Genomic DNA, 24485 nt, shown 5'->3' on the forward strand with positions numbered 1-24485 from the left:
AACAAGCAAGCAAGCAAAAAAAAAAAGGTGACTGAATTTATAAATTAAGGCCATTTGCTCTCTAGGAACTGAACTAAAAAAAGCACCTCACTTGACAAAGGCTACCTAGCCTCCAGGTATGTGACATTAAGCAGGTGGAAAACACTGCAATGGACACAGCTCAGGATGGCAGTCTGTCTAGCCAAATGGGCCATTAAGGATTTAACAGGCCTAGACCTCTCTTTAAGTGGAAAAGATATACCCAAAGCCTGAAGCATACAGTGTGGATGCTGGCAAGTACAGGCTGTGGAGGTGTCAAATGTTTGCCCTGTTCTTGCAGGCCTTCCTCGGCATCCAGGACTGCTGGCTATCTAGCCTGGTGCCAGAGATAAGGCAAACTTCTGATCCGACCACTACAGCCATTCATTTATTAAACCTGATTTTAACTGAACTTATTGTTCAGGAAGTTCAATAAGTTCAGGTAAAATAAGTCTCCGTATTGTGTTTTGCAACTCTTAAGTAAATCTTCTTTTATAGCTGCCTATATTGAGAGGTACAAATTAGCGTAGCTCTGCTGTTGCCGCAGATCAGAGCCTGGCTTCAAGCAATACTTTCACGACGTATACCCTTATTTTTAGAAGTACTGTGTGCACACACCAGTGCTGCTCTGGAGAAAAAGAGCAGCAAAGCAGGAACCTCACTGAGTTGCCAGTCTCAAAGCCTACCATGTAAAACGCCAATTAAACAACTGGCTTCTAACCCTCCCTTGCGTCAGCCACGGTGTTAAATCCAGAGAGAGTGGTATGTCTTTAAGAACTAATATAAATGGCTTTAAAAGGTCCACCTTTCAAACATAAGGAGAAAGAAAGAATGGGGGACAGGATGAAAAACACAAGGATGTGTCTATATGAAAACTATTAGTTTAATTTCCCCATTTGCACATACCACACAATTATGGAGGGTGGATGGCACCTCTCAAGCTTGCCAGGTCTAACCCCCCCGCATATGCAATCTGCCAGTGCAACTTGCTTTAAAAATAAACCTGCAGGCACATGATGACCCACCTGGATTTAGGTCGGTGCTGGGGTAATGGCTGGACCACAAAGACAGGTCTTCCTAGGAAGACGAGCTGTCTCAGAGCTGCGAGGTAGGGATGCCCATACTTTTTGGCACGGTGGCTTCAGAAACCTGAGAGGACATTGCTAAACCACTTTTGCTAGGTGGCCAACTAAGGCCAGAGCTGAAAAGTTAGTTAAAATGGGTTTTAAGCTACGTTTATAACTGGGAACTGTGACTGCAAATGGCATAGAAATGGGTATGAAAGAAGGACCGTCAACAGCACCGGGGAAAACAGGCAAGAGAGACGCAAGATGCAGTAGCAAGCAGACACATTATTTGCGATTTCTCTGGTTTCTGCGAACACCGGTCACGGTCCAAGACTCTCCTTGGTGGCTGTAAGCGCACAGAGCTCACACCCAGCACGTCCAAATTAATGCAGGAGAGTTTAGGGGGTCTGCCCAAGTAACGTCTTCATGCAATTACACCTCAGAAGTCACAACCCCTCCCTTTAATATTTAAGAAAAAAGAAATCACGTTTGCGGCCAAAATGTACTGATAATACTGCAATGGCAGTATGGCCCCGAGCGTGCAGTCTTTTCTCCAAAGTAATTCTCGTTAGAAGAAAACTGAAGGATCATCCTCTTCATTCAGTTATTAGCAGGACATTTAACACATGCCGTTCACTAGAAGACCAGTGCTGTGGACTTCTTCAGGAGTGTGCAAGGAGAATGAAAGTGTTTTAAACCCAAGACTGTGCAGGTTTTTATGTGTAAGAGAGGGAGAGCACAACGCAGAGTTGGGAAGCAGCACCCAGGAGGACACCAGGAGCAGATTTCTACCATGAAGGGCGGGGGGGAAGGCTGCACGTAGTAAATTGTTTCATCAAATAATTGGAGGAAGAGCCAATGTCTCCTTTGGAAGGTTGACAGTAAAAGTCTGTCAAAAGCAAAAACAATGCAGAATTAATTATTCTTACGTATGAAAGGACCTAGAACTCGGTGATCTCCTGTTAATTAAAACAAGAAAATACCCTCAATATAGTTCCAGTTCAGATCTTGTGAAAGCCAACAGAGAGCACTCCCACTGCCTCTGACGTTAGTTACATCTTGTTTTAAGGACTCACCCCTTAAAGGCATTGAAATTTAATGGAAATTGCAGATATTCAGTACTACTTCTATTCCATATCAAATAGCTGAGCTCACATCAAATACACAAGAGAGTCTTTATCAACTCATTCTGTTTCAACAGTTCTGGAAATCACTGAAAAGTAACCAGCAAACTAACTAAACTTCAGTCGTGTAAAGGAGCTCCTTGAAGGCAGCTCTGGAGGGTTTAAAGAGGTGAAGTTTTGGTTTTGTTTTAGCTGGCCATCCACCAGGTAAGAAGCAGAATGCCGCTCTGATGTGCAAGAAGTAGAACAGACAAGGTCTGCGACAGCCACAATTTATCTTTTCTTCTCCCTTTCTGTGAAGGTGACAACACTGAAAACTAAATGCGCTTGTCTTAAATTTCTGCTCCCACGTAGCTAGTGCATTTTGTGAGGGACAGAAGAAAACTAAGGCTTCTCCAGCCTACCTTTCCCACAGCATTTTGCAAAATAGGGAGTAGAGAGATCTTCAAGATAAATCAGGATCTGCAGGCATCCTGCTGCAGCTGCAGAATCCACAGCCTTTCATGTTCTCTCCTCGCAATGTATACAAGCCATCTATCAAGGGATCCACAAAAACCAGCAGGCTGGACAGGGAGCCATCTAAGTAGAAACACAAAGGTTTTAAATCCACCCTTCGGTTGAAGTGAGGTGCCTCAGCATAGGCTGAAGGGAGGCAGCTCCATCGGACCACAATTTTAAGACTTGTAATATCCCAACTGGACCAAGGTGCCTACAGCCTTTGCTCCAAGCACTGGGCAGCAGCAAGTCCTTTAAGGAAAAGGACAAGCAGAGGAGACAGCCGTGTCACTGTCTGCCTTTTACCTGCCAGCTCAGTAGTCAAACACCTCTAAATTATGAGGGGCATTTAAATAACTTGCAGCTTGAACCTGCCTCATAGCCATCTAACACCGCAGAGTGCCCTACGCCACCCAGCAAGTCGCTGGATACCCCGTGGTTAGGAAAGCTTATTTCTTGCCTTGAAGCTTTCATTTCACATTGAATTAAAAAAAAACCACCGGAGCGATCTTCACACCCTAGCAAGGCAAAGGCCTGAACAGCGTACCTGCGTTTCAGTTTCCACCCTGGGTTATTAGCCAGACTGTTTATAAAACGATTTTAAAATGCCAGCTTTTATGTATTACAGTTTTATTAATCTTGAATGATACATCGTATGTGCTGGATGCATAAAAGGGTTACGGAAACATGGTTTGCATTTTAAAATGCTTTAGTGAAAACAAATGAATTATCTTTATTAAGTGAATTGAACCTTGCCGTGTCCTCCACTGAAAGATTTCAGTATTAGTGAATCTCTTTCCTCATTGTTCTTTTTTTCCACCGTATGTTAGGCGAGGACAACAAGCATTTCTGCATTTGCAGCTCCCAAACGGTTTCTCAGCTTTGAATTAAATAGCCTGTGATCTGAACTATCTGAATATAAAGAAATGAAGAAAATATTCTCTATGCACGTGCAGAAGAGGCTACTTCTGTCAAAAGCTGGTTTACTACTTCATCAGATCCTGGTTCCATGTGCTCAGCCAAGAGTGACTGCCATCACTTCACTGACTTGACTTTATTTGAGATATTGGCAGTAAAAATACATTGCCTAGGTTCTGCTTAAGTACATTACAAGAAATGTAAGCATTACATCAGATGGTTTGGGCTTAAGAAAAAGGTATTTATGTATTTTAGCCTATTTAAATATAAAACATTTTTAACAAAAACCAGATTTTGAGTCCAGGTTATAAACTCAAGTTTATAAAAGAGAGTGTAATTGCAAAGAGAGGGTAGAGATGCCTCACTGCTGGTTTTATTAGCGAACTTAGCCAACAATCAGCTTTTATTCTTATCAAAGATACAGATGCATCCATTTGCTATTGAACAGATCTGTTTTCCGCAAACCATCCATAGCTTCCAGGCTCCAGATAAGCAGTGAATCTGGCCCTCTAGCATCCTGACGTGTCCAAGTACAGGAATTTTAACACCTTCTTGGAGCAGTATTTAAATTGATCATCAGTGTAAACAAGTACAATCTAAATGGACTGTCCTGATGGGCAGTAAGCTCTTTGGAAGGAGAGACTCTTGTCTGCATACTTGTTCAGTGCTCAGCACGCTGGGGGCCCAGCTCCAGTAATGCTCTCAAACTGCAACCACTCTCACTCTGATCTTCATCTGAAGTATTTTATCAGCAATTTATAGGCAAACGTAACCCACCTAAGCAATCAAATACAAAGACCCAAAACCGAACTGGATCCCAGTTTTCCAATTCTACAAGCCTCAGAAGGGGGGAAGATAATACCTGAACAAGTTACACATTCCAAAACCAAGGTTTGATGGAAGAAGGGGAGGTTGGAAGGAGAGAAAGAGGGATGATCTTTCCATAGCACTGCAATGCCACAGGAAAGCGCCACGTTTAATGTAATCAAGCTCTACATTGCAGCCATATGGAAACAATTTCAGTCAATAAACAACTCCGGCAAGAAGACAGCAGAGGAACAGAAAAATCAGATACCGATTTAGCTAGGAGGCAGGAAAGCCGCTGGCTGAGCTCAGAGGCTTGCGTTATAAGAAATATTTATGTCCAACAAAACAGCACACATTTTTGAGACTCTATTACTTGCCTTAGACTTCCACAGTGCCACACCTCTGATTGCAAGCAGCAGAAATGGCATACCTTCTTTTACAGTATCTTTCCCGGCCTCTGAGATCCTGTGCCTCAGTCCCCTTCCTTCCCCCTACCAAATCTCTCCTCAAAGCCTATCGCTACAGCAGGTTTCCCACTCGATAGCCAGAAAGGAAGCAGACATCCCAAACCTCAGATACTCGCCTGACCTCTTTGCATTTTATCTGCCTGGAATTTGCAGGTTTCAAAACAGGGACTTTCTCAGGGAGCAAGTCCTTTCAAACACCTACATTTAAAAAAAAAAAAAAAAACAACAGATTTCTTACTGGCAGTGGTATTTAAATGAGGTTTGGTTTCAAGATCCCATATTACACAGTGTCCTAAAATGCAAGAGCAAAAATACTGCTTCTCCTACAGTGTGCAGTGCTGATTACAGCTGCAACATGGAGGGAGTAAAAGCTCAATCAGTTTGGGACAGGAAAAGGGAAATGCAAAGGAACAGCCAGCAAGTGAAGGCAGCTGCATTTTTAACAAAAAGAAGGCACATTGCTATGAATAAAACAGAATTTACTTGAGTGTGACAGAGGAGTGACACCAATATTTACCAGACTTATGCCCATGAAATGAACTGAAGGATAATTCGCAGTTGTCTTCAGAAGTAGCCGCTTGTAAGGGTTGGAAAGGTTGTCACTTCCACGACGCTGTGCAATCTGCCAGCAGACGCACCACGGCCGCCCCGAAAGCACTGCGGTTTTGTACTCGCAGACATTCAGGAACAAAAGGTGTTGGGATGTTCCTCTTACTCACCAACACACCCAAGAAAGTAATACGATAATAAAATTTTTGAAACTAACTTTCTAGTGGAATGGAGAACAAGGATGACTATGAACAGTTCTCCGTTAGGCTGGAGCAACATGCTTTCGTCACACAAAGCATCTTCTAATTCATCGGTAACAAAAGATGATTTTCAGCAAATCCATTAAAAGTGAAACATTTGAAATCGGCCTACAAAACATGCACCGAAGTGAGCTTTTTGCAGTCTTGCAGGGTGGGTTTTTTTTCTCTTTTAATGAGGGCCTCTCTATAAAATGAGGGCAAAACCCCAGGCCAGGTGGATATTCATATTATGCTAATGCTCAAAAAGGGGATGGAACAAATCTGGAGAGCTGTAAGGCAGCCAGCGGGGTATCAATCCAGGCAAACCAAGAGAAAAAAAAAACAACAAAAATATTTTCCCAGTAAAGAACTAGAGAACAGAGACATCGGTAGTGCCAGTCAGCATGTTTTAATGGCAAATGCCTTGATACAGGACTAACTTTGTTCTTTGAGATTACAAATGTAGCCGAACAGAAGAAAGTACGTGCACAGAGCGTACTTTGGTTCTAGGGGAAATCCACATCGGCTGCTCCGTATCGACTGGTACTTTCTGAGAGCTGTCAGTTAGCCAGTTCTTAATCTACTTCCTGGGATTGCATCATGCTAATTTTTTTGTCACTAAATTTAAGTTCTGATGCAGTTGAACATTTTTATCACTGCAGATAAAAATCTGTGACTGACACCAGGCCTATAGGAACAGCACATTATTATGAGGAAAGGACAGCAAAAGAAAGAAGTCTGAATACCTACCTCAGCTCAGGAAAGCAAAACACGTCTGAACACAAAGGCAAATTTATAATCTAAGAAATGCAGACTGTAGCCACTAAATGGCAGACTTTACTAGAAAGAATCTCAGTGTCGGAGCAGCAAGGCTCACGAACAGGGTTGCCCTATGCGAACCTTTTAAACGGCTGCGTAGCAAAAAGGGCCGCTGCACTTCGGTATTCAGTACGGATCAGACACAGGCTGGAACATTCACCATTTTTGGTTTCCGCAATGTTAAAAATAAACGGAGACCATGAAGAATCACCGGATGATCTGAGTGCTGGAGAAAATGCCTCAGAGTGAGACTTAAAAGCTCAACTCTGTTTCCTTATCAATCGAGTAACTTGATTACAGAGTGTAAGTACCTCCATGGCAAGAAAGTACTGGATACTAAAGGGCTCTAATCTTGTCAGGAAGGTTGTAACAAGAACCAGCGGCAGAACTTAGACAAATTCAAATTAGAAATCAGCCACTTATTTTTAACAGTGAGATGGCAGAAACTACCAAGCAAAGTGATGAGTCTGAAATTATCAATGACGGACACTCACGACTGGAAAGCTTTCGAATTGTTTTTAGCCAAACATCAGTTACTGGTCTCAGTTTCAGAGTAAATTATTAAAATTTAAAACTTGTGATACAAAGCATATAAAACACATCAGACAAGGCGATTTAATTGTCTGTTCTCGCCTTAAATTTTATGGATCTCCAATATGTTAACATCATCCTGCTTCTATGGACGAGGAAATTAAAGAGGGAGGAATAAGTTTCAAGTTCAGTAAGTTCCCTCTTTTTCAGACTGCTGTACTTATCACTAAACAGCACCGCTCCGTCAAACAGATGGAGCCCCCATGAAATGCAAACAGACAGAGAACGACCGACTAGGATGTCTGAAAACCACGCATAATACAATTTAGTTGAGAAAACTGTGATCAACTCTACTTACCTCTCCCATCTGTGGCATGAAAAAATCAGTATTAGCTTAAATAACTAGTTCTTATTCTGTGCAAATACACTTATGACATTCATGTTTATACTACCGAGAGCAGCAGCATGCGCTACCATCCAGCCAAGAATCTTCAAATACTTTACGAACGTGAAAGCATCTCAACAGCCCTGAAAGGATTATTTTCATATTACACACTGGAACACAGGCAAGTCAAGCAGTTTGCCCTGGGTCATAAATTAAGACCTGCGGCGGAGCCTAGGAGAGCCCAGCGCAACCTCATTGCCAGGAAGAACTTTCTTTTTCAACATTTGAGTGCTACTTACATGTCAGAGCTGCTGCGTACCCAGTTGCTCGAACTCCAAAACCCTGCCAGTTAAATCACAAAGAGATTTCTAGTGAAAGCTGACATTGTAATCAGACAATCTGATCATGGCAGAGAAACTGTCCAAAATAAAGGTCAGAATAAATATCCAAGTAGAAACAGCGCTTGTATTTTATGAACTAACTAAAAGCTCTCTGCTTCCATTAGTATTACAGTACCATTGGAAGAACAAAAAGCAGATTCAGTGCTTACTTCAGAGCTCGTAAGAAATGGGCAGCTCAAAATGCAGGAAATGACTATATGCTACACTTCCCAATTGATAGGGCATAGGCTTATCACAAAAGAATAAAACTGGCTGTTCACAAGGCTCACTGAAAGAGTAGCCTACAGTACTGTTTCAGTAGCTGTTGTTTTACTGCTGAACTTCACATTCAATTTTTTTTTAGGAAAGGGAAAAGAAAATAAGGCTTCTTAAATACTAAGTTCAGAAGTGGGGAGAAAAGTGATGCCAGGAATTCAGGGCAAGTGAGATTCAGCTGGGGGTAGAGCCAAACATAATTAATATATTTTGTATGCTTGGCGTGTATTTGTATGCTTGGCGTGTAATTGCTTCCTTAGCCCAATGTTAAGACCTCATCTACCACCACAGCAGCGAATAGGGTTCACTTAAGTTTAATGTAGCCTAAATAGACACCTTGTATGTATGGAGAATAAACGAATGCCGCCTCCATGCATGAAGCAGGTAACAAAATTTGTTTCCTCTGGCTGCGAGAAACTCTTCAGTACATCTGGAAACACCACTCCACCCATTGGGCAAACAGTGACTGGAAGAAGCACTTGCCAGCGCACAGCGGACATAGACACAAAGCTCGGTCTTTGTCAAGGCATACTACAGGAGTCATTTACATACAACCTGACGAAGGGCCACGCTTAGTAATACGTTTCAGGCTAGTAACTGCACCAAAACCAACACGAAATGATGAAGTGAACCTTGATAGAGGAATTCGGTAGGAGAAAGAGTTAACTGACCTTCCATACCTTCGGTTGGCTGCACAGGAAAGATAAAGCAGAATCCACTTTGTCAGAAGCACTGTAACTACAGCAGTTCCCAGTTTTAAGAGCAGTCTTTAACTTCAGACTTTGCATGAAGCTTTGATTAAGAACTGGGAAAGGGAAATCTGCACGCAGATGGGTAGAGTAACCAGTCACGGATTATTTTTTTAGTTCTTAAAAAAAGCGCATCAAAACAGTAATTGTTCAACCTTTTGGTGTCTACATTAACACAGTGCTGAATCAAAACAATAACAAACATGCATGTGCATTCCTGAGATAGATTTGAAGTCCAACACTGAAAAACTCCTATTAAACCAAGCAGAAGAAAGGCTATTCAAGAAATAGGGGCACCCCTTACAGTCTTGTGAGAAAGTTTACCCCGTAGTGCTTTTGGCCTGATTGGGGGGAGGGGGAAGGGGAGAATCTAATGGATTTAAAAGCAATAAAATTAACTGAAGAAATAAGGATGACAAGTGTCAAACCACAGAAGTCAATGGAACATGGGAAATCCTCCCATCACTGCAAAAAAATCTCATTGACTTAGGTATTCTTATCGAGCACATTAGAAGACCAGCCAATAAATTCCTTGTATGGTTAAGATATATTAATATACCACAGATGTAAAAATGCAAAAGATGGGGAATAGAGAGAGCTGTGTTCAGTTGCCACTGACTCAGTATGTGACCTTGACTGAGTCACTTGGCCATTAGGCCTCAGTTTCTCTTTGTGTAAAATACTGGCACCTCTGTAAAGCACTTAAAGATTTACAAACGAAGGTACAAAGTATTGTTTTATCATAGAACAGTAAAAGAGAAGGACAGTGGCTCAGCCATAATGAATCAGATGTGAAATATCGGAGCTGTACTCCACTCGCACACCACACAAGTTATGGCCATAAATCGATCACTCCTGATTAGGTTAGGCTTTACGACGCAGTAATTGCGATAGCAGCAGTTTCATAACTGTGAAACGAGCACTTTGCTCAGCAGCGTATTTTGCAGGAGGCCTGCATGAACAACGGGCTTTTGGTAAACCCGACTGCAACAGCAAAGAAAAGAAGCACCCCAAACACAATATACTTTTGAACGTTATCTGTCATAAAAGCTTCTCCACATGCTTTTATGGTCACGGGCTAACCCTGGATAAGCGCCTAGCCGAGTGGGAGGAGAGGGGAAGGAAATCAAACAATACCATGTTTAAAGAAAGACCAGATTTCAAGCAAATATAGCGCTTTTTAGGAGGCACAACACAAAAATAAATGTTTCTCGCAGTTACAAGATGAAATTTTCAATTGGCCAGCAACTACAGAGCCAACTCTCTACTTCTTTCGGTGGACCGCATGACTGCCTCAATACATAAGAACATTTTATGTGCCAACTTGCAATGAAGACCACATAGTTAATAGTTTGCAACCTCCTTTCCCCCAGAAGATCTCCAGAGTTGAGTAATAAAATTCCTCACATGATTTCAATGAGAGGGTTCACTTGTCAGAGGCTGTTTCAAGATAGTATCATATGTCAGGGAGGTGCTGTTCCGACGAAGCTTTCGAACCCTGTGTTTTCAAGGCTCGACTGAAAATGAAAAAACTTCAGGCTATAAAGTTTGAAACTCGAAGAAAGAAAAATAATCTCTAGACGTTATTTTCAAAATGTGGAAATTAGCCAATTAATGAGGGGAGGAAGAAAAACTCTGATTAAAGCTCTGACAAACCCTTGAGATCGCAGACCGATTACTAGTTCTGCCGCAGACTCCATGTAGGAACCTGGGCAAGTTAATCCCTCTACACCTCCGTTTGCCACCTGCGAAATGAAAAATAACACTTTCTTCTCATATCCTGTTATTCTTGCTTGTATTGTTCCCCAAATTAAAAGCATTTGTCAAAACACTTATCTTTAGCATTAACACTGGAAATTGCATTCATAGCTAACGTACAATCCGTTTGCATGACTGAGTGTTCATGTATGAACTCTTACTATACTTTGCTACCCAGCCATCCTGATTTTATACGTGTCAGAAGGGAGCTTTAGTCAAGACAGGAATATTAGAATGCTAAAATACAGTTTATTACTAATCTTATGTATAAAACCAGCTTTAGGGATAGGAGTTAGACCCCCAAAAATTCAAATTCTCCTCATTATCTCCTAAAAATCCCACTATAATCATGACATTGGTCTCACTTCATTGACAATCCAGGAGATAATATTATCAGCATAGGTATAATGAAAGCCCAATCCCACGAGGACGTATATGCGGAATCCAATGCCCGCTCCATTAAAATCAGTATAAAGTGAAATCGACTTCAGTGACTTTAGAAGAAGTGTCAAAGCTGCATAAAGTTATGGATAGGAGAAACGAAGGCATGGGTTTTTTGCAGTAGGATTCTTATGCTGACAGCACCCCTTCGAGTGTTTGATTTCAAATCCTAAACTTTGCAGCAGATGAAAAATATTTGCCACCGAGCCCAACACTGTAATGTGTAATTCTGTAGTGTCCCTAAAAGCTCTGCACACAAATCAGTGTAAAGCACAAGTTGCTTTCTTTAGATTAAAATGTGCTGTCATTTCATGCAAATTGGTTTATTTTCTAACATATACAACCAAACATCATCTGAGATCCCTTTATATAAGAGACACTACAGCATTCTTCCTTTCTCATGTTTCAGTTTCATTAATTCTTCCAATTCCCCGCCCAAACACCATATCCTAAAGACCCAAATTTCACCACTGCCCCACTGACATACAACAAAACAAGAGCGGTCCCAAAAGTTAGCCATAGAACAATTCTTGAAATTCATGCTTATTAAAAACTCATTTTATTAAAAATAAAATTCGTTTAAAAAGTGAATGTCAGAACTCCACTGTTTTCCCAGCTCCAGATACCGATGAAAGAACATACCAAACACTTCCATGAACTTAGGGATCATCACTGTAATGTAAACATTTCATAATAATTTAATTTTCAAAACACCGGACAGCCATGAACTTTTAATATCCTTTTGAAAGAGATGAGGAAGACCCACACAGAAACTGCGTTAGAAGTAAGCTTTCTGCAGCTGACACTGGTTACTAATTCTGTGGAATTATCAGAATCTCAATGCTAGAGAGATGCACGTTTTCTAGAAAGGTCAACAAACAGAAAGGAATTGCTCAAGACTGCTCAGTAAAGTAGCGAGAGAGATAAGCAGGCCTCATCCACACAGGATTTTCTTCAAGATTTCCTTACCACTCTTTAAAAATCCTGTCGTTTCACCTGTGGTAGCATTCCTACAACGCAGCTGGCAGTCTGCATACCACAATGTCGTCTAGACCTGCTCTGAACAGAGTTGGATGACACAGGAGTAAAAATGCTGATGCCTGTTCTGGTGCTTACGCTGGAGCTAAAGGAACGATAGGAGGAAGAACAGACATCGCTGAGTAAAACACAAGTTCCTTGTTCCCAGTCTCATGCCCAGGCTCGTCAGACAATTCTGTCAACCACATAGGAAAAGTTGTGGCTGTCGTGAGGCTGAAGAAGAATCTTCACGTAAGGGAAAAGAGCGTTCCCAAACCCCACTTTTCAGATGCAGTATCAAACCCTGCTCTTTCACAGAGCCCGGTGCTCCCAGAACATGCAAATAACAAATGTATCCCTGCACAGATAACATATTCCATCCCTTTCTCACTTCTCCCCTACTTCCCTCCCCCATCCGCATCTCGGAGATGTTTTCTTCACAATTTGGAAGAGAAATGGCAAAAAGGGAGATGCAAAACACAGAAATAAATTAAGTTTGTTCTCTGCTGTTGACGGATTTGGCCCTAGCATGATGGGAGAAAAAAAAAAATGTTAAGAGTGATAAATCCATATATACCTACTCCAAACTACACCCGACATCCCAAGGGACGTGGTATAATGGTAAATAAATATAGATGCAGTTCCTACTAATGAGGCAGGGTACAGTAAGGCCAAAGAAAATGCAATCATCTCAGGGAAAAAAACTGCACAGGACTCCTCCTCTCCCATCCATGGAGGAAATCAAATGCCAGCTGCACCATCCCAGGAAGGAAGCAGAGTCTGTACCTGATGAGCCCTGCAGAAATGAGCTAGTCATATCACGGGACGCAAGCAGGCACTTCAGGGTTTCGCCAGCCCACAAATCGTCTGCAGAGCACAATCCCTCTCTCCGACACGGTATATTTTACATGGTATCATTCATGCAAATTGTATTTTTTCCCCACCAGTTTCCTTCTCCTCCATCCCCATTACTTTGAAGCAGGGGCACGTAGCTAGCGTCTATCAGATCTGCTCCTATCAGATCTGCTCCGACAGTGCTGGCAAACGCATGCCCTGACCATCAGTTTAACGCTTTCCTCCCTACAAACTTTAAATCTTTCCAGCTTTTGTTCATATACATTTTGTACTTCAAACCCACTTATCTGTACTCCCAATGTTACTTGAGCAGAACAAATTGAGATATACCCGACTCCATAAAGAGAAAACATGCTTACAATCTTCATTTCCTCTTCCTTCTTCCCTCCCCACCCCCCAAAAAAAAGCATTTTTTTTGTCTCTAACACGAAAGGACTGGGAAAAAACAGCACACACGGTCAAGGCTGTTTCAGACCTATCGCAAAGAATAAAAAAAAAAAAAAAAAAAGCTTTCCGAAGAAGTGCTCTGCAAACATACCAAGAGACGCTCCTAGAACAACTAAGAAAAAACCCATCAGACAAAACTGAGGTTGAAGAACTCGGCTCGGTCTATCTCGCATGTGTGTTTTGCACCTAAAAACACTCGCCTCTTGTTTTGTTTTAACCCCGAACCACAGCAAAACAGTTCAGCGGCATTCCCTGCCGCTTCCTCCAGCCCCTCCTGGGGTCAAACACACTGTTTTTCCAAAAAAAAGATCCCAGGCACGGACACAAAATCATTTACCCCATCTCTTCCCAAGAAGTACAAAATAAACAAGCCTATGACACCCCACCCAAGCTCTCCTCGCACGTTTTGGGAATGACTTCCCTCCGAGTCCTCCTCCTTCCCCCACCCGTTCCCGTGTTAAACTCTCCAGCAGCAAGACACCCTTCGGATCACGCCTCTCCCCTCCCCAAAAACCCTCTCCCGAAGCCCCGGGAGCTGCAACAGATCCGGGATCCAGCGGGGTTTGGGGCAGCCGTGGCCCCCGTTCCCCCCCATCTCCACAGGCACAAAGCACCGGGGATCCCCTAAAAAGGAGCCCCCGGAGCCCTCGCACACCCACGGCGGCCCCGCAGCCCCCCCCCAGCCAGGGGGGAGCCCCCCGGCAAAGCGCCGGCGAGGGGGGCTCGGTGCCGGGCGCGATCGTCACGGCGAAGCGGGCTCCATCCCCGCAGGGTCGGAGCCTCCCTCCTTCCCCGGCCAAACTATCGCCGGGCCGGGGCACCCCCACCCCCGGGGTCCCGGGGACAGGGAGCGGGGGTCCCCGCCGCCCTCTCGCACCAGCCCAGCCCCAAACTCAGCGGCGAACAAAACCGAAACAACACCACAAAAAAAAAAAAAAAAAACCAAGAATAAAAAAATAAAATAAAGCACCCACCCAGGCTGAGGGGACTCCGCCACCACGAGTCCGTCACCCCCACACCCGCGAGCGGGGTGAAGAAAATAAGAATAAATAAATAAACGGCAGGAACAACCATGGAGGGCTCTCCGTTCCAGCCCGGAGGCTGCCCTGCCCTCCCGCAGACCCCGCAGCAGCCTCCCGGGGCCACCGTCCTTCCTCCTCCCCCGCTCCGGGGGATCCGCGGAGCCACCCCGGAACGGCGGCTCCGACCGGAGGGGCGAGCGGCCGCCGGGGCTGGCTGCGGGGCTGCCCCTGCCCGCCGCCGGCCCCGGCTTCCCCCCCACCGCCACCCTCACTCACATCCCGCCCTGAGGAGGAAACCCGCTCTCCGGCTCGGCGCAACTCCCCCGCAGGCAGCCGCGGTGCCGGCTGAGGGGGGACCCCCTTCCCGCTCCCCTCCCTCCCTCCAGCCCACCCACCCGCCCGCCCCCTCCCCTCACAAGCCCCGCTCTCGCCCCCCCCCCTCCCCTCCTCCTCCTCCTCCTCTTCCTCCCCACAAGCAACACTCACCTCTGGGTGCTGGCGGCGTCTCCACCTCACCATGTAACGGCAGGAGTGGGGGGGTCCCCCCGCCCGCCCCCGCCCCAGCGTGAGGGGAGGTTAACGGGGGCGCCGAGGGAGGAGAACAATAGGGGGGGGAAAGAAATCCCTCGGCCGCCGAGCCCCCCTCCCCAGCCCCCCGAGGACAAGGGCCCCCCGCCCCGCCTGGCTCTCCTCCTGCCGCTCCCTCCTCCTCCTCGCTCGCTCCCTCTCTCTCTTTTTTTTTTTTTTTTTTTTTTTTTTTTGGCTCAATCACACCAGACTGACTGTCTTTGTCTGTCTGACAAGCGCCATGTTGATATCAACATCCGAGCTCCCACCTGCTGCAGCTGTGAGACCCTGGGACTTGTAGTTCCCCCCTCCCCAGGGTGACGGGGAGAGCCGCCCGGCGGGGACTACAACTCCCAGCATGCCTCGGCGGGCACGGCACGCCAATGGAACGCGGGGCGAAGCGCGGGGCGGACTACAACTCCCGGCATGCCTCGGGAGGGCTCGGCCATGACGTCATCCCGGGGCGGGGAAGGGCGGCGGGACTACAAGTCCCATGACGCCCCGGGGCGCGGAGGGGTGGCGGGGGCCGGGCAGGAAGGTGGGGGCAGGATTGTCCCGGTAAATAGAGCCGGGTGAAGCATGAAGCTGGTGAGTGCCTGGGGCTGGGGGCTCGGGGGGGCTTCGGCCTGCCCGCTCCCGGCGGCGGGGGGGCTCCCCGGGGCTGCGGCAGCCTCCGCCCCGCCGGGCGTGAGGGGAAGCTGAGGCGCTGAGGGGGGCGGGCCCGGCGCTCCGCTCCCCTCAGCAGCCGTGAAACGGTCGGCGGGGAGCTGAGGGGACGGAGGCCGGGGCGCGGGCAGGGGCCCAGGCCCGAGCAAGGCGGCTCTCCTCCGGCCCTCCCCCGCCGGGTTTGGGGTTCTGGATCGGGTGGAGCATCGGTGGGATTCGGGAGGAAGAGGAGGAGGAGGAGCAGGAGGGATTTCTCTGCCTTCCTACCCTTAAACACGAGTCTCGCGGTGGAGCAGTGCTGGAGCTAGCCCGCTGCACGTGTGGCTTCCACTGGGTTGCCCTAGAAATATTAATAAATCCCCGTGGTTCATAACAAAAGCTTTCCGTAGGCAGTATGGTGTTAATACAGGTAATTGCTCATAGGAAAATCAGCCTGAAATAGCTTTGTCAGGGGTGCACTATGCTTCTGACAAATATTTTGGTTCTGATATTGCAATCTTTTAAAGGGAACGTTATCAAAAAATACATTACCCATATTATTGGCCTCCTCTCTAGATCCCTGTTTTCAACTGTTTAAGTTTCCCAGAGACCTTGGATTCAGCCACTGCGTTATTTTCCAGGAAGAATTTCCCTGTTTCACTGTAATTCTCTGGAGGTGAAAACCAAAGCAGCTTTCAAAATACCTGAGCATATGATCTGATTTGTTTAACCTGACATCACACCGTTGTTAAACCCAAGATTGCCTCTGAGTTTTGAGACTGAGCAGTTTGTCTTGAGGAAGCTTCACGGAAGTGAACTTGGATTCTGGGCTCGTTTGGAGACTTCCAATAAATCGCTATCCGTGGTGTAACTGTGTAAAATTAATTCGGTAGGCAGGTGGCCGAAGAGCTTGATCCTGCATAATCTTACATATGCAATTAAGTCTCTCTGCGTGGATGAATGCTACCGGTGGGACAAACTGTGCAAAGCTAAGCACTTCTGGATGTGATTGTAGAGGCTAATACAATGCAGGGGGGGGAAGCAAACTGAAAAATCTTTACATGAAGACCATAGTGGAAATGCAGAGTTCTTTGTTATGTCTGGAGTCTTGCATAGGGGTAGAGAGAGGGAAGGGGTTGCGGGGGGGTGGGGGGAGGGAATACAAGCTGTCTGAAATCTGCATTGTAATTTTAGACCTGTGTATAAATTTGGGGACTGGGGATCATAAGACCAGATTCTTCATCTTCTGTTTCTCTGTAGATATGGCTGAATCTCGGGGTTGTGGGGGGAGGAGTTGGATGCTATTTCATCTTCTTTTCTCATATATTTGGGTAGGATTTGGAAGAACAAGGTAGAGGTGGTGGACTCCAGACCTGATTCAGAATCCGGTGAAAATGTCAGACTCCCACAAATTCAAATGTGCTTTGGTCCAGGCAAATCCAGTTGCTAATTTCCCCCTAGATTTTAAGCTAGCACGTGGTATTAATGCTGGAAGAATGCACTGCAGTATTTGTTGGCTTCAGTTGGGATTCAAAGCGCTGCCTTTAACCTGCAAAATTTTGAATGTTTTGGAGCTGCTAGCATGAGACATCATCTCTTTTCTCTGTCACATTGCCATCCATGAGATCACCAGAGACGCTCCGAGCTGGCGAGCGCTCAGCGTGAACCAGATGTCTGCTGAGAACCTGTCTCGATGAGGGCCTTAGCATCTGGAATTAGTCCCTCATCTTCAGCTCTTTGTGCCCCGCTCTGTCAAACTTTCATCCAATTTACAAATCCTGCCAAGAAAGTTGTGAGCTGAGGTGGGCATATTTATGTCTTTTGTATATGTTTTGTGGCTTTTTTACATACTACTTTTTAATTAGGAGATGAGGCACCTAGTGTGTTAGCGGCAGCAGCCTCTAACCATAAGGGAATAAAGATGGAAGCAAACAAATCTTAGAGCAAAAAGGACTTGTATTTTAGTCCAGTCAGGAATATTAGTGACTGGGGTCTCTGGATCTGTTTTAAACAGTAACAAGTATAAACTGGGTGGAAATTGTCACATTTATAGTGTGTAGAGAGACGTATCTAGTGCAGACACTCAGATTTTTGGATTCCTAATCTAAAATTCTAACAGCCTCAGAAATGTCACCTGTGCAAACAGCTGTATAGCATATATGAATAGCTTTTTTCTTTTTTTTTTTTAGTCACTTTATTTGAGTCTGATAGAAAGAGTCCATTGACTCCCAGGAATCCATTTACCACAGCATGACAGCCACAGATATAGATTATTTTAGATGCTTTTAAAGAAGAAAAAAAGGAAGATTTTCCAGTTAGCTCATAGATGTCAGGGTCATGATCCTATTCATGATTTCAAAAAAAGCAAGAAAGTGTTTTGCTGACAAAAGTGGTGATATTTCATTGCCTTTTTTAATTACCGATAGTTTAAAAGCTACAAAAATAGTTTAGATCTTATTTTTTTCCTTAATTTCTTTCTATTTATTTGGATTTATAGCTTTAGTTGTCAAAGTTCTGGTCTGGTGGGAACTTAATTTCACATGCGTATTTTGCATTTGCGAATAAAACAACTGAATTCCCTACTTGTATACTCACTTCGTTACCAGCTTGGCTTTTCACTTTTTTTTAAACTTTGCTAACAGCAGGCACAATGTAATGTTGCTCCTTAATCATTAAGGCTTTGTGAATTTAAAACAAAAGTCTTTGTGATATTTTTTTAATTTAGTATTTGGGGCTTAGTAGCTTTTTAATATTTAAATATAGTTTAAAACAGGGTTTTGATGAATGTATGTAAATAGACTCCTTGGGAGTTGTTCATCCAGACAGTTGCAGTCCTGTGTTAACATATTGTGAGCAGAGGTAGAAAATGAAATGATTAATCTTCCTTCTTTCCACTTCTTCGAGTGAAGTATAGAAAGCAAGCATAAGGTATAAATGACTTAGAAAATGACTGAGTCTGGTTTTAGTGCAGCGCATGGCCAACCAGTTGATATTTTTCATCTCAATTGACCAAAACTTGAATTTAAAAGCTGAAGTTTGACCACCTGAGCATTGCTGTGCTGCCAGATGCCCAGACTTCGGAGATGCAAAAACTTGTATTCGAAATGCAAAATCTCCTATTCTTGCAATCCCTGAAGAACCATCGAATCCCTCCTCAAAGAGAAACCCTCATGCGGAGGTGGCCGCACTCTATTCAGACATTTACGTTTCTAATCCTGCATTTTAAAGCTGGCATTTTTATTCACTTCTCTTCTTATTCAAAGCTTCAGCTGCTGCTGTGCCTTGTTAAATGTTTGCTGCTCTCCATACTAGAGGTGACTGCATCTCAATGATGCTGAAGTGCCCCTGCACATAACCTGCTTACTGGCTCATTAAGCTTGCAAAGCATTTGGGATTTCTCAGTACACAAACCCTTCCATTCAGGTATGGTTGTCCATTCCCTGGTGTTTCCTGTTTGCGTTTAGCAAGACAAAAAGCAGGTGAGAGCATGCCCCAGAGCTGCTGCGGTGCACATGTACAGCTTCCTCTGCTGATCTGTGCCAAGCAGCCACAGAAGGTGTGGGCTGCACCTTGTTTGTTTGTTTAGGCAGGTTTCTTAAGGAAATGAAACTTGTGTTCCTGCAGGGATTCTCTCCCTCCCTTTCCACCCCAAGTAATTTTCAAATTTGCTAGCCGATTTCAGCCAAGTTTTGCCAGTAGGACTGAGTTTTGAAGAAGCTGATTTTCTGGGATTTTTGTGAAAATAGGTGGTTGTTAGACAAAAGAGACTCTGCATGTGTCCTTAATTGGCGAGAGGAGCTCTGCCATCCTTTCAACTCTCGTGATCAGAAAGAAAAACTTGTCTGAAGAAAATCTGCCCCTTAATACCCTGACACAGGGAAATCTCAATGAACACACACAGCTGTGAGAAACAGATTCATAGGAAATCGGGTTTTGTTCTGGTGTGTATGAAACTCTGTGTTTAAAAATAAGGGAAAAAAGGCAATTTTCAGGGGGGTTCGCTCTGTTGGTAAAGGTCACGAGTAACTCATCCTCGTATGCTTCTTTCAGTACTGCCTGTCAGGACATCCAACCTTGCCATGCAACGTACTCAAGTTCAAATCCACCACCATCATGTTGGATTGCGGACTGGATATGACGTCTACCCTCAATTTCCTCCCGTTGCCACTGGTTCAGAGGTATGTTCTGCGGCCTGTAAGCACTTAGTTGGTGTCTTCTTGGGTTGCAGTTGGAGTGCTCTGCATGAAATGCTGTATTGGAAGGAGGGAGGGGATGAGTACAAGTGAACAGCATCATCTGATATCATAAATAGACTTTGTTCACTTAAAAATTCTCTTTATCAAAATAACGTCCTTTGGCTCAGTGGACGGAAGACATTTTATGGATTTATTGATTGGTTTTTCTAGATAATTTATTCTAAGCTTCAGTAAAGTATTGCTGCAACTGCTCAGCACAAGTGAGGTCACATATCTGTCATCTTTCTGGCTTCTTCATGCAAGATGAGATAAATGGGTAACTGAGATGGAGTGCGTGGAACCCAGCGAGTACTGTTTAACCACCGTCTTCTCAGGCTTTTCTTCAGAGCACAGACTAATGCAAAGAAAAATAGCACTTAACAGTCCTCGTTAGTTGACTTGATGGCATAATTGTTCCCTTTTAGAAATTAAATAAATAGAAGGGCAGTGCAGCTGGGCACAGGAACGGAATGGCAGTGAAACAAAAGTAGAGTCTAGAAGAGAGTCCTGAGGTGAAGACTCCCCCTTCTGTGCCCTAACTACAAAGTCGTATTTTCCCAGGCTTTTAGATGGATTTGGATATTCAGTTAGGGTGACTTATGTCTTGCATAAATGCAAAAAATTACAAAAATGAGGGGTTGGAAAGGTGGGAATGAGTAACTCTTGGTGATGGGAAGCGGTAGGAGTTTTCACAAAAGCCATTTAATAACTTTGATCCACGAGGAAACAAGTGAGGAACGTTCTGGGTTCAGGGGAGGCTTGCTTGAGAGGGGGAGAATGTGGCTGGGAAAGGGAGTTTCCTCAGTGACCTAGTGAGGTTAAAGCAGTTTGTCCAGCACTTCCTATGATTTTTTATTTTTTGGAGAGGAAAAGAATAGACAATGTATGCATTGTTCTGCAAGAACATGGAGTTCAAGATCTGCGGTAGAGTAGGCAACAGATCCCTTAAGACTGATCAGTGTGATAGTGAATTTTTGTCCCATTCCATAATGCAATTGCTAACTGCAACATTTAGGGGCAGTAGTGGATTTTGAAGGGATCCGGAAAATTTGGGAAATCCAGGTACAGACAGAATTGCCTTGCATTCGCTTTCTCCCACCCCCTAAAGAAAAAGGAAGTTGAGAGAGGAACAAGTAGCAAAATAAGGTGATTGAACAAAGGCTTAAGAGGTTCTTTAGAACTGCAGGCATCAACGCTCCCCGGGGATATGCCAGCTTTGTCTGCCGATAGCAGACCCTGGGAATGAACAGCCAAATTGCAGGTCACAACCTGGAATTCCCCAAGTACCTCCAGAATGCCTGCACTAAAATGACTCAAACTCAATAAGAAAGGATGTCAGATTTGACCCCTGATGGCCCAGTGGAATCGGAGCAAACAGTTGGATTTAAATCCAATCAGTCTTGTCGGTAAGGTGATTGAACACCCCTTACAGCAAGGATTGTCCTAAGCACATGGACTTGGGCAAATAATTGATCTCTTCAGATGTCCTGCAGGGAGTTGTGGAAATGAGTTAGAAACTTGAGGAGGAATGTGGCTGCCGCTAAAAATTCCTTACCTCTCTGTAGTATTCATAGTTATACCATGATTTATCAGGTCTCCATCACCATGATGTCTGAACACCTCTGAAATTCAAATGTGTATTATCAACATAACATGGCCAGGTGATAGAGAGCTGACATTATCATCAGTTCCCAGGCGAGAGACTACAGGAGGGACTGACTGCCTGAGGTCTTGGGTGAAGCACGTAGCAGCGCAAGAATTTGAACATAGGTCTGCCAGATCTTAGGTTATTACCAGCTGCATGTCCTCTCGAACAGAAGTACTGCTTCTTGCAGCTAGGCTGAGGTGGACCCATGTGAAATCTTAACCAGAGAGGAGCTATGCTTCTCTCTGCTGTCTTTAAACCAAAGGTCCCCAAAGTAAGATCCATCAACAAGCTGGGCTCTGCAAGTCTCAGTATGTGGTCTGCAAAGGTGCCCTAATTTTTACCTCTGTGAAGTACAGAGTTATGATATTACAGAGGATCTTTGCTATGCAGCTAGAGCCTGTGTCATACCTGGCATGGGACCCTCCTTGAGCAAACATTTTGAGAGCCTGTGCTTTAATCTATAAGAGAGGAAAGCACTGTAGTGTTTGTCATTAAAGGGACTGGACATTTTTTAGAGTTCTTTGGTCTTCAAAAACAGCCCATCAAAAGGTATTTAGATTCCACCTTGTCCTGGAAATGGCAGTCCTTGTTCTCACCAGCCCGTGGAGCATGTGCAAAGTACCTGCAGTTGCCAAATACTTTATGCCAGTTCATGTACTTTAAAGGAGGTTTGTCAACTGGAATTTTCTCCCCTGTACCAAAGTCAAATGCAAAACGATAAAATGAACATGTGGGAAGCTCTTAACCTTTCCTGTCTAGCCATGACACACTTGCTCACATTATTTATGGGACAGTTCTAGCTATTTTGGATTAATCAATCACTCTATTACAATGTCAAAACTATGTTGGCAGGAACTGTGTTACTTCTTGGCTTCAAGGTAAAGAGTCCTTTCTGTCCTGTGTTGCTTATTCCACTTTCACCCACACACAAGACCTATCTGCTAATTTTGCCTCTTGACAAGACTGTGTACTCTTCAGTGGATGCCAGGTTTAGTACAAGTCAATAGTGCTCTTTCATCATGAATAAGGCAAACAGCGTACTAGGCTAAATTAGGGGGAGTAGGGCTAGCAGATCAAGGAAAATTTATTCCCCTCTGCCTCATGCTGGTGAAACCACAAATGGATCCAGGTGTGGATTCCCAATTGAAGAGCGATGCTGAGGAACTGGAGAGGGTGTTCAGGGGGCTCCAAGATGGTCAGGGTCCAGAGCCTGTTACTACACAAAGAGGCTGAGAGAGCTGGGCTTGTTCAGCCTGGCAGAGAGGAGGCTGGATGGGCAGCTAACAGCCACCTACATCTGCTTGAAAGGAAGTTACAAAGGCAACAGAACCGAACCCTTCTGGACGGTGGCAGGCAGTATAAGGGGCTAGTGGCCACAAATTGTGTCTTGAGAGGCTCAGGTTGGGCATTAGCCTCCCAGTGCTGAAGTCTTTCTTAGCACTTTCACCCGTCCCCAGAGAGGCTCTAGAATCTGGTGCTCCTGGGGTTTGCAAGACACAGCTGGACAAAGCCATGGCTGACCTGGCCTAGCACTGGCTTTGAGACATTGGACTACAGACCTCCAGATGTCCCTTGCAACCAAGGTCTCTGGCCTCTCCTCCCTTACCTGTCGAAGCTGTTGCATATCAGAGTGGTTCGTTCTTGCTTTTTCCCTGCTTTTCCCATAGCTCTTTCAGTCTGCCTGCACCAATTCCACCTAGCCCCCTCAGTCTCCAAAATACTGCTCTTAAATTGTGCTTTTGAATGTGTCAGTGGGGAGTACATTTAGCCACCTCATCTTTTCTGTCATGAGACTTCTTCAGACTTACTCTTTATCCTCAAAAGGGCGTTGCACTTCTCTGGCATAGCTTCTCAATGACATATCCTTCTGCTCTCACTTCTTACCTTCTGCATTCACTCCATCAGTCTTAGATATCCCCTTTTTCCTTCCTTGTGACTTTCTGGAGTGCCAGTTAGGATTTATTCTTTTATACTGAAGGTAGCCTGAATACAACATTCCTCTGAGCCCTTGAATCACTTCGTATTTTCGAGATCTTAAATTTGAAAGCCCTTATAGCATACAAGCATGCCTGTCTATAGAGCTTAGTGCACGACACTTGCAGATTTCATTGCAACCGGGTTCTCTAGTTCTGTCTTCAAATCTGAGGTTTTTGCAGGGCTTGGTTCCAGGCGTGTTCAATTCTCTTGTTTCCTCAACTTTTTCTTTTTTGGATTTCTGTAGATATGCTTGAATCTGGGCAGACAGTGGTTCTAGAGTTAAGTTGTAGGCTCACACAAAAATCAAATGTCACTGTGAAGTACGAATAAGTCTCTCAGTTATAGTAGCAAGATATGCTGCAGCAATTACTACTGTAAACTCAGGATTACAATGTCCACCTTGAAGTTTCTTTATTAGCATTTGAAACAATTAAAAAAGGGGGCCCTGCCGTTGCTGACTGGTACCAGACCTGCCAGCTTAAAATGTGCAGTTCACAGCAAAACCTCCTTGCCCCTTTGTCCTTCCAACACAGGTAAATGCACTGCACAGCTGCTGGTGTGGGTTTTCAGGGGGAGACCTAAGCACAAAACCATGGTTTATGTGGATATAAAATCGCAACCTCTGTGTCTATAAATGACTTAGTCCAGAGCATCGGTCTTTCCCTGCCGTTGCTAATGGGAATATTTGTCTGTCGTCTTCTGTTCCAGAGCAGTTTTACGGTGCTTTTGTATTGTTTCAGGCATAGAATTTGTTGCTGCCCTAACCCTTCTTCTGTTTATACAGCCAGTTTCACCACAGGGCAACATAAGCAGCACTGGGCCTTTTTGAAATTCTCACCGTAAATGGCTAAAATCAAACTCCCTGCATGCATCGTCCTCTTATTCTTTTTACTTATAAGTGTCATAATCATGATTTGTAAAAGTCATTTCAGTGAACACTTAAACACAGTGAAACTGTCTGTCTGTTTTATTGAGATTGTTAGTTCCCTGAGACAGAAATGGTGTTCTCTTCCTGTATGACACCAAATAGAAGGTCTGTGCTTAGCCAC

The 24485-nt window shown here is 44.5% G+C and overlaps 2 protein-coding genes across 12 annotated transcripts in view; one reads left to right on the top strand and one right to left on the bottom strand.

Annotated features, from left to right (window-relative positions):
- Window positions 1-14987, bottom strand: part of HMBOX1 (homeobox containing 1) — a 112499-nt gene extending 97512 nt beyond the window's left edge. For 7 of the 8 annotated variants that reach the window (XM_082305831.1, XM_082305825.1, XM_082305830.1 and 4 more), the window contains exon 1: window positions 14851-14987. The gene's annotated coding sequence lies outside the window, so the exon portion shown is untranslated. The remainder of the gene's footprint in view (window positions 1-14850) is intronic. The other variant, XM_082305827.1, reaches the window with a different exon arrangement.
- A 448-nt stretch (window positions 14988-15435) lies between these two features.
- Window positions 15436-24485, top strand: part of INTS9 (integrator complex subunit 9) — a 73271-nt gene continuing 64221 nt past the window's right edge. For 2 of the 4 annotated variants that reach the window (XR_014227659.1, XM_082306859.1), the window contains exons 1-2: window positions 15436-15519; window positions 19627-19754. Coding sequence is in view for 3 of the 4 variants with exons in the window: in XM_082306859.1 (XP_082162985.1) it covers window positions 15511-15519; window positions 19627-19754 (137 nt within the window). In the remaining variant the exon portion in view is untranslated. Of the gene's footprint in view, window positions 15520-17201; window positions 17379-19626; window positions 19755-24485 lie in introns of all 4 variants that reach the window. The other 2 variants (XM_082306860.1, XM_082306861.1) reach the window with 2 other exon arrangements.

Source organism: Platalea leucorodia, assembly GCF_965183815.1.
Source record: "Platalea leucorodia genome assembly, chromosome: 3".
Classification (NCBI taxonomy): Eukaryota; Metazoa; Chordata; class Aves; order Pelecaniformes; family Threskiornithidae; genus Platalea; species Platalea leucorodia.